The 9,926-nt window shown below is 38.5% G+C and overlaps 1 protein-coding gene across 3 annotated transcripts; it reads right to left on the reverse strand.

Annotated features, from left to right (window-relative positions):
* Positions 1-4,492: 4,492 nt before the first annotated feature.
* LOC116265131 (uncharacterized) lies at positions 4,493-9,805 on the reverse strand. Of its 3 annotated transcripts, none has more exons than XM_031645647.2 (10): positions 9,471-9,805; positions 9,248-9,292; positions 8,360-8,501; positions 7,930-8,256; positions 7,605-7,827; positions 6,939-7,085; positions 6,732-6,856; positions 6,407-6,611; positions 5,289-5,536; positions 4,493-4,785 (listed from the first exon to the last, which is right to left on the reverse strand). In XM_031645647.2, the coding sequence occupies exons 3-10, from the start codon at positions 8,467-8,469 to the stop codon at positions 4,617-4,619; spliced, it is 1,554 nt and encodes a 517-aa protein (XP_031501507.1). In that variant the 5' UTR covers positions 8,470-8,501; positions 9,248-9,292; positions 9,471-9,805; the 3' UTR covers positions 4,493-4,616. The 3 variants fall into 3 exon arrangements, with proteins under 3 accessions (XP_031501507.1, XP_031501506.1, XP_031501505.1); XM_031645646.2 differs by having other exon boundaries at positions 9,248-9,381; XM_031645645.2 differs by lacking the exon at positions 9,248-9,292.
* Between the last annotated feature and the right edge of the window lie 121 nt (positions 9,806-9,926).

Consider the following 9,926-nt stretch of genomic DNA (forward strand, 5'->3'; position numbering starts at 1 on the left):
AACTTCACGATTGCTACTTCAGATAACTAAACTCGATGTCTTTCCATCCCAAGTTTTTACCATGAATGCAGAATGTGATGATCACCAAGGTTTAAGACAAAATCATCATTCGCAAATCCAGATGTGGGCTTGTGTGGACAGTTGCTCACACATAAAATCCATTTATTTACATAGCAGTTGGCCCCAAATATTTGTTTATTTATATGTTGCGCCGCTCAATCATTTACGCATTTATACGCGGTGACCCTCAATGCGTTATTATATATTCCAAAGGTCTAAGATTTTATGAATTAGTGCTCTTCACCCAAAAATTTCGGACTCCGCCACTGAAAGTAATGTGGTGCATGTAATGTATATAGATCAGCTAAGAGGAGTTACCATTCCCCTTGGAAATGATGGCTACTTATGTCTCCGCTAAGTGCTAACCCAGGGTTTGCTCTCAATTATCAGAACTGAAGTTGGTGAAATGCTACAACTTTTTATCTTACCAAAGGCATAGAAAGAAACCTGAAGGAAATTCCCAATGACAAAGCATTTTCTTGGGAAAATGCTTCTTTGCAAAAGGGAAAATAAAGCCAACGTGCTGGCTAATTGAGGATCAAAGCTGCCAAGGCATTGGCTTTCCATGTGACGCGCCATCTTTTGGAGTCAGGGACCCCATTCCTTCCTATGGACCCCTGATTAGGGCCTGTCATGGGAAAAAGGGCACGCATTGGAGAAAACGTTTGAGAACTGCGCTTTCCCATGGGAAATTGCTTTCTGCATGTCTCCAACGAGAATGAATACTTTGCTGGTTTTTTGTTTTCACAGGGACACGGCTTGCGTCCTCGATGATCCGAAATGCATACTGACATAGACACCGTTAGGTACTAACAAATTCATATTGATTTAGTAATATTGAATTGTCCAAAATAGTTTTTAATAAAAAAAAATAAGATGGAACGATATATGAAATGAGTCTCATATTTTCAGGAAAAGGGATGGAGCGAGAGAAATAGCACGCGTGGAACAAGACCCTTATTATGAAAAGGGAAAATTTCATGGGACATAATTGTAGGATCAACGCTTTCATGATCTCATCTTTTTCTAGAAAATTGTCTCCAACCATTTTATGGTTCCCTGATCAGGGTACGCTTTCGCTGATACAATTTTGCAAATTTTTCCACCATTTTTTCGAGTTGGTAAAGTATGTAACATAAATTAAGGGCTGCCCAACGCAGGATAGTGTATTCTGGTTAGCTCCCACTATTCATTGCTTGTTCAGCAAGAAATGAAGTAAAATCTTATTTGATGGTTTCCAGCAAAAGTATGTGGTTCTTTTGGAAAATTCAAACGTGAGCCCCCCCCCCCCCCTCCTCCAAAAACTAAAGCAAAAGGCCACTAGATTGGGCCCAATCCTTGTTTTCTGAAAAAACAAAAAAATCCATATACAAGATGGAAAGGGAAACATGAAAGTTCAAGAATTTTGCATTCCAATAGAGTCGCTGTTAGCGCTATCATCGCACGATGGAGATTATCCAAAGAATTTAAATGCAACAAAAGTTATGCTAACCAATTGACCGCAGTAAAATTTGGGAAGGCATGCCAGCGAGGATGTGGGAAGCATATATTAATAAATTATTGAATAGTTTATAAGCATATCAACAGATAAAAGGGCTCAGAAAAGGACCTTTGTAAAGTATACAGTTAAATTATCCAAATAGTATATAAGCATATATGAGCTCTGACATGTTATGTTTCATCCTTTACATAATCAAACAAGTACGACACATTATTATATAGAACGGTTGAATCCAATGTCACCAGTAACTTTGGGAAGAAAATTTCTGAAAAGAAGCAGCAAACAATCTGTGGACGATGGGGTTGAATTTTTTAATTGGATTTGATTGCGGACCCACAAGAGGAGACTCATACCTAACGCATACAAGGAAAGCAATGGTTTTTGGTGTACGATAAGCTAAATTTTTCCTTTTTAGATGAACATTTGAAATAAACGCATTTGAGAATTGAGATTGCATGTTTCATGTCCATAGAAGCTGCAGGAACACCTACAAAAAAGTAGGCTAGCTTAAGGCCTTCAGCAGGTAAAAGAGGTCTGAACTCGGCTTCCAGTTGCTCTGAAACTGAATCTGCGGCCAACTAGCATAAGAAATCTGTAGGCCCGTTTAAGGCCTTCAGGATGTAAAATAAGTCTGAACTAAGATTCACTTCTTCTGAAACTGTGTGCGTCCAACTAGCATAAGGTCAGAGATTTCCATGGAAATGGGTTGGATCTCAGATGGGACAAAGAAGTGCATATCAAATCCAAATCCAATTAAGAATGAGATCCTTTTTTCTTTTTTCATTGACATCCTTACTAGCCGGTTGTTGGAATACTTTAGATGAAAATGGATCCGTTCGTCAAAATATCAAGGCATTTAAGCACTAAGGGATGGGAAAAATTAATATTTAGTGCTGAATATCTTGTAATATGTACCCTATTGTTGGGATTATGTGTGACATCATGGGTTGTCCAATCAATACAACCCAAGGGACTACTAGTTCACACACACAATTTTTTTTAAAACTAATGACATTTACTACTTTTGAAACATATTTTTACCTTTAGCAATTTTTGAGTTATCCAAATTTTATGATTCATATATAGTTTACATAGTCTTCATGTGTGTGTGATATATATATATATATATAAACCATTGTCATGTAAGCACATTTTTATAACTTTTTCAAACGGGTAAATGAAAAACATGAAGCAGGAGCATATTTTATTATTACACCAACGATTAAGCATCCTTTTCTGTAAAATTTTCCCACGTTATTTGTCACCTTCCAGTTGTTTGGAAAGCATCCAGCTATGCCTAGTGACTGCCACACCCGTACTGAGCCTATGCCGTTCCGGACCATATCAGATCTCAAGACCCCATAAAAGCCATACAAGTAGCAATCCCAGTAACAATTGAATTGAATCAGTTGATTCGAATAAAATGCTGGCGAAACAATTTGATTCATCGTCCAATAAAGAAGTGACATGTCTTGTCTTTATATATACACACACACACACTTTCGTGAAACATGCAAAAATTATTGGATGCCACTGACCTTCAGTTCCTTCCATCATTCATTCTCTCAAGAATTTCAAATTCAAGGCAAATCCTGGCCGTCCATTTTCAAACCATTCTTTTCTCTAATAATATCGACGTTCAAAATATCTTGCAAGTTAAAATCTTGATACTTTCCTGCTAGAACTAAAAGACAGGTTAAAAGGAATATGCCAGGCCCATCGGGCTGAGGCACACAACGCTTCTTTAAATTTTTCTTAACCTTCACCACAACCATTCGCTCAAAAGCTGAAAATTTAGTGCTCGCGAAAGTTTTGAAGTCTAGACGAAAAGGAAGAGATAGTAATGGGAAAAACTGAAAAATCATAGAATGAAAAGACCTCGTTCTTCTGCATCTATGTAGTTCAATTACCAGTTCAGTCCAGAACCTAGAATGCGGCCATGAGACCGTGTCAACACCTGCCCCCCTGCTCTCACATCTCAATCATTTGTCTGGACCATTTTAATTAGGACAACTGTTTTTAACACTTTAGTTGTTCACAGACCCACCTCCCATTGAGAGACATGGAACCAACCAGAGAAGATGATAAAAAGACTAAGCGACTGGCTACATTATACTTCATACATGACCTTCGGCTTATGCAATTGTGACACTTCAGAAACGAGCTCAAATCTTAAAGATATTCACGTATTTGTTCATTTGAAAACAAAAAATGCAACATGATCACGTTGCGGACAAGCTCATACTGAAATAAATTTTACGATTCAAATCAGGAAGCAAAGTTTCAGCAGATGAACCGAACAAGACAGAACTTGAAACAAATTTGAATCAGTGAAAAAAAATATTATATTGTTTTAAAATGAAAGCCAAAAAGTAAAAATTAACAATAAAAATAAAAAAGTTAAACATGGCATTAGTGAATCGAATGGTGCATAGAATTGCTGATGCACAGATTTCATCGAAATCAGTCCATTGAGGCCTACCTATCCCACAGACTTTTACCAAGCTCAGGGAAAGCCATGGATTTTCACCATGTTGCACACCGGTGTCAGCAACAGAAACCAAGGCATGTGTATGCATGTAAATACTGCAATGCACTTTTGAAGAAAAAATGAATGCAACTGCGCACCTCTTGTCATGATAAAAAGTAAGACGTCCTGAAGCTTTTAACTATGCATACAAAGCCATGAGTTGAGATTATACTAGTTAATTGAACGAGGTTACAGATGGCAGGAACACCTAAAGCAGTAGCATATTTACCAAAAGGTTGTGTCACCTTGTGTATTTATTTTTGTGTATATGCAAATTAGATTAAAAAACCATTGTGACATCCATGAATGTTTAACCATGTATTGCTATCAGCCTGAAAGCCTGTCCGCTAAGTGCATATGCACACAATATGCCTTAATCTCCCCTTCACAGGATGCAAGAATGATAAAAATTTCACATCTTCAATAGAATTGAATGTTGTGCTGGACAAGAGGATCCCGTGGTCGTAAGCAAACAAGAAAATAAAGTGGGAAGATAAAAACCTGGACAGGACAAAGTTCAAAACCTCACTTCCAACTGAGAGATTGCCTTATGCCAGTGTAAATGAGACCCAAAGACCTCCCAATTAAGCAAACAAAAAAGAAAGATATAGCACTGCTAACCTTGTCCAAAACAACTTTCACAAATGGCATTGCAATGTCAGAAAACTCCAGATACAAGCTGAAATAGTACATCCTGCAAACCAAAACAAATAGCATTTAGAAATTGCTAATTAGGTAGCAGCAAGGAAGTCCAATGAAAAAATGGCATGCACTCAGGCAAAAAGCTTACATACTAAGCTAATAGATTATTGGTTGATTATATGGAAAGACGCCAAGTGTTGGCAGAAATTATGGTTGTTCACCACCTTTCATTTACATATAACTTTTTGTTTTTGGAAATTTTGAAGGAAGGGTTTTGTTGGGGTGGGGGGGGGGGGGGAGGTGTGTTCCAGGATTCCAGCTCACTTAGACATAAACTGACACCACTAGAATATTCTATGAATCTAGAATCATAACAAGAGGAAAATTTATTTTCAAGTGGCTCCCCAGATAGCTCAACAGTGAAAGAAAGTCTTACTGTGACTTGATCACAGTGCCAGATTCGCAAGGGAAATTAACTTTTAAGCTGTCCAATCATTAAGCTTCTTCCTGATGCCTCATGTGGTTAAAGTGAAGGTGTATTTAAGGATCACTTACCAACCCGTCAAGGCTCTCAGCTCTTTGATCCGTTTCACAGGCAATGACAAGTTATTGATCATGATATTTGAAGCTGAAAGTGATTCAGATTTCTTCAGAGACAGCCTCTTCCACCAAGCATACTTATTGGATGAAATCTCAGAAGCCTTCCCAATAGATTCTTTTTTCAGCACGAATAAGTCAAAACGGTCCTCATACATAGATATAACAACCTCAATGTTTTGATAGATCCAACTGTTTAAGGCCACCTGTACACATTCAGAAAAAAATATACCATGTGAGCTTGATGCTAAACATAATGCACTATAAAAAAAATATTTGAACGCATAGACATGCATGGAATAAAATATAACAAACATATTCCTTAGTTTACAATGGAAATTCAAGGCACCTATTCTCTGCAAAATCCAAGGTGAACCTTGGTATTGCAATGAAATCAGTGTAGTGTTTATGAGCCTAAAGTATGATGTTTTTCAGGTTCAACATTGACTTACACAGAGACATAGTCAAAGCGGAGGAGGGAAGAGAGGAGAGATAAATGTCGTGGAACTGGAAAATAAAGAGAATAGTCATCAAGAAAGAAGGGTTTAAAATGACAAATTTCGCAGCAATGAGAATGGTATAAAATAATTAGAGGGAAGTTTTCCTGAAAAAATTATAGAGAAGAGTAAGAGTGGAATATAAGAACAACGGTGCCCTAAGAAAAAATTCTTGGCAAAAGAACTTGCTAGTACTATCTTCCATAGATTTGGAGAAAAATAAGACGATTTGCTGCTAAATACACCACTTGTTGGCCATGAAAAAAGCTCAATGAATGCCACCTTTAGAGGACTGAGGAATGAAGCGAGCTAGATGTAGAGATATTATTGCTTTATAGAGTTTAGTTGAAGGAGCAAGATGTAGGACTGTTTGATCTATCTTAGCATGCCTGCAAGGACATCAATTCTTCTGTCTGAGGATACCATCCTATTTTGCAGGTTAGTGTGATGTTATGAGGAGCCAAAAAGCACATATAGCCATCACCCAATTGTCTCAGATATCCAAAAAATACATGACAAAAGGATACAACAAAAACAATGGATGGTAATACGATTATAATAAAAAACCACATAAAGTACCTCATTTCTTAATTTTTGCAGTTCCCTGGTTGACAGTGAACACAACAGTAAATCCATCCCATTCATTTCATTGGAGAGAGAACTGTCAACAGATATCAGTTCCAAATATATGTTTGCAATCCTATCTGCTAGAACCACAACCAGATCTTCCAAGATATTGATACTGTGTTGAGCAAGAAATTTTCCATCATAATATCCTCCCGCCCTGCCACATTATGTCAGATAAGAAGAGTTCAGCAGATAGAGTGATGACACAATTAACGAAAAAGAAAAGCATCATGAAATAATGTAGACAATGTTTGCTAACCTAACCTCAAGAAATTACCTAACTGAGCCAAACCGTAAAAGGAACAGCATATCTGCATACAGCTCCTCCTTCCCGGTCTTTCTTATACTTGACAAAATGGAGCCATCATCTTCTTGTCCTTGAAATATTCTTTCAAGAGCATCCTATAGAAACTAAAAAAAATGTTCACATCCTAGAGTATGACAGATGAACAGAATAATCTGCAAAATTTTAATCACAATTTACCGGATTATGCATTTTCTTCCTTACAGACGACTCTTTTGTCAGCCATGTTGTGCATATGGGTTGAACCGAGGCCCTCATCATTCTTGATATGACTACTAACCACTCCTCTCTGTTGACAGTGCCACTGTTTCCTGAAATACTCTGGACCTGCCAAAAAAACATTTGATTGAAACCTTAACCAGAAACCTAGAAAAGAAAAGAGAAAAAACATTCCATCAACAAGAGATACTCTTGAAACAACAGGAAGTGTTTGGCAGCTTCAAAAGGGAAAGGAAGTTACACAACTGAAGGGAAGATAATATGCTTATAATAGCATCTGATTATCATGACCTGCAATCAAGTTTATTACAAACTTTTATAATTGTATTTGATTTTTCATTTCTGATCCAGCAGTTGAGATCTGAAGAAGTTGAGATCTGAAGAAGCAAGAAAGAAGAGTAGAGTGAAAGGGAGGATGTTATCAGCATTCATATCACTAAAAAGAGAAAGGATGTCAACATTTGGTGGAAAAAAGACAGTCATGGCTCGAAATTTCAATCTGTTCTTTCATGAACATTTAGTATATTCAAAATTCAAATGATACAAAAGTATAAACTGAAAGAAATTACAAATTCAAATAATGAGCAGCTAAACTAAATGAGATCATGAATGACGAAGATTACTTGCCTCTTTCTGAAGATGCAAAAATGTAGCCCATAGCAGCCGAAGCCTGGCTCCGTCATCAATAGCATGCAAACTTAAAGGACGCTTTCTGTTGTTATTTCCATTTTGGGCAGCTTCCATTTCCAAATTACCATCATTTGGGCCAGCATCAATAGAATCCACAAGCTTTTTCTGCACTTCATCCCAGGCTTCCATGAAATTGCTTTGTGTTAAGCCTTCCATTGCACTGCCATTGTAAAATGCATAATCAATCAATAGGGGGCCATTGACCTTCACAACAACATCTAACATAGAAAGCTCTACTTACAAACTACAAACAACTGCTTACCTACCAGTAGTAGTAGAAGACATGGCATCTGCGTTCACATCCATGGAGTTTCTCTTTAGGGCAACTGATGTCTTCTCCAAGGGAAGGACTCCAGCCATATAAGCAAAAGCTGCACTTGTCACCAGGAGCATTTGATCCACAAAGGGCACCCACTCAAACACTGACATGCTCACTGGGTTAATTGCATTGCCTATACACTGGCATCTCAATCCTCTTCGTGGGAGGCGCCTCTCTCCTTCAACTGTTGTGACAGGTCGTGTGTTTGCACTGCGGACAGCCAGTGATTGAAGTGGGAACAAAATTCTATATTCCCTAGGCAAACAGCCCCTGCAACAGAAGCAGCAGCAAGCCTTGAGATATACCCGTAGTTAAAATATTCGGCTTCCACATTAACAAAAAGAGAACAAAGAAAAGGAATTCCAACAAATACCCTTCCATTATAGTGAAATACACCCTTCTTGGAATGCAAACGCCAGTCTTCAAGGAGTCCATTTGTAGCTGTAAATTCGTACATGACGTCATGGCAGACCATTCTGCCATTTTAACGTCGAGCAAAACCACCACCAGTTCAGCTGTCAAACCAGACACAGATGAAAAAAAAGTGCTAAACGCCTTAGGCAACAACTGGCAAAAAGTTAGAAATTCTCATTAGCATAGCATGATTAAAGCATTGACAGGTATGACAAAGTTCATTTTTCTACCGCTACACGTGCAGATAAATTCTTCCAGGAAAATGCCTGACTTGTCCCAAACACCAAATATTGAAACATCAAGGAGCTTGAAACTACAACTGACAATATGTACACGTGAGAATCAAAGGCCAATTGCTAAGGCTCCAAAATTTCACGTACCGAACCAGAGTCCAATACCAACTCACGCCCATGCGTGGATAAATACAGTTTCAGCCATTGAGCAATTTTTATCATTGGCCACCTTCTACAGTACTCACACTAGGAGCCAATAAAACCCGTCATAAAGTAGGGCAGTCCATCGGACACTTATACGTAGCACAATTCGAATTCCTATCAAATTTGATCGAGCTCGTCGGTTAGGTATGGGTTCGAAACGAGAAAGAAAATAACAGATAGAGGTGAATAACATTAATGGGGGTTAGGTACGAATTATTTTTCTCTAAAGGGTTTCATCTACCAAAAACCCTCAACGTAGTGGGATGGAAAAGATACAGGCCAAGAACCGTGAAAAGGAGGTGCCTATAGTGCATTTGAGTAATTTAGTGGGACTGAAGAAGAAGAGGAACATAATAATGTAACAAAAGCAATCAGAAAATAAAACTCGAAAATCTGGCGTAGAGCATTACACTTCAAGTCGAGCACAAGCTACAGATCCAAATCCGCCTAGAGATCTGACGCAAAAAGAGTGGGGAGAAGACGAACGAACAGTGCCAACGTTGTGATAACATCCCAAGAAAGAGTAAGAAAATTCCCCAAGTCACTATAATTATTAAAATCATGAATACCGGACAATGTAAGTTCAGGATACCAAAAAGACACGCAGGAAAACATCAAGAACAACGTTTGTACCCCTAAAACTGGTGGCGATTGGTCATCCGCTCAGCAGAAGGACGAAAAGGAGAAAAAGAACCGATAAAACAGCTCGAAGGCCCTCCTGTTTCTTCCTTGTCTCTTTCGCTCTCCACCAACTCCAGAATCGGTACCGCTTCGCTCCGGACTGGAGAAGCGCGCAAGTCCTGAAATGCGGAATCCAATAACCACTATCTGAGAGTTGGCGGATTTAGGGTTTCCCCCTACGTGCTTCTCCCATGATGCAGGGAGCGAAAGAAGGGAGGAGACTGAGGGACAACGCAGACCAGAAAGAACGCAGGCGTTTTATATTTTCTTTCTGTCTTCGAGGGAAATGGAGAACGGGATGCCGTGCGCGCCTCATTTTGAGGATCGCGTTCCTTCTTTAAGTGAAGTTTTCATTTCAAGACCATAAATTGACTGAAATTTTGTAAATGCGCTTCAAATTTCTGAATT

The sequence above is a fragment of the Nymphaea colorata genome, chromosome 12 (assembly GCF_008831285.2).
Source record: "Nymphaea colorata isolate Beijing-Zhang1983 chromosome 12, ASM883128v2, whole genome shotgun sequence".
In the NCBI taxonomy this organism is placed as follows: domain Eukaryota; kingdom Viridiplantae; phylum Streptophyta; class Magnoliopsida; order Nymphaeales; family Nymphaeaceae; genus Nymphaea; species Nymphaea colorata.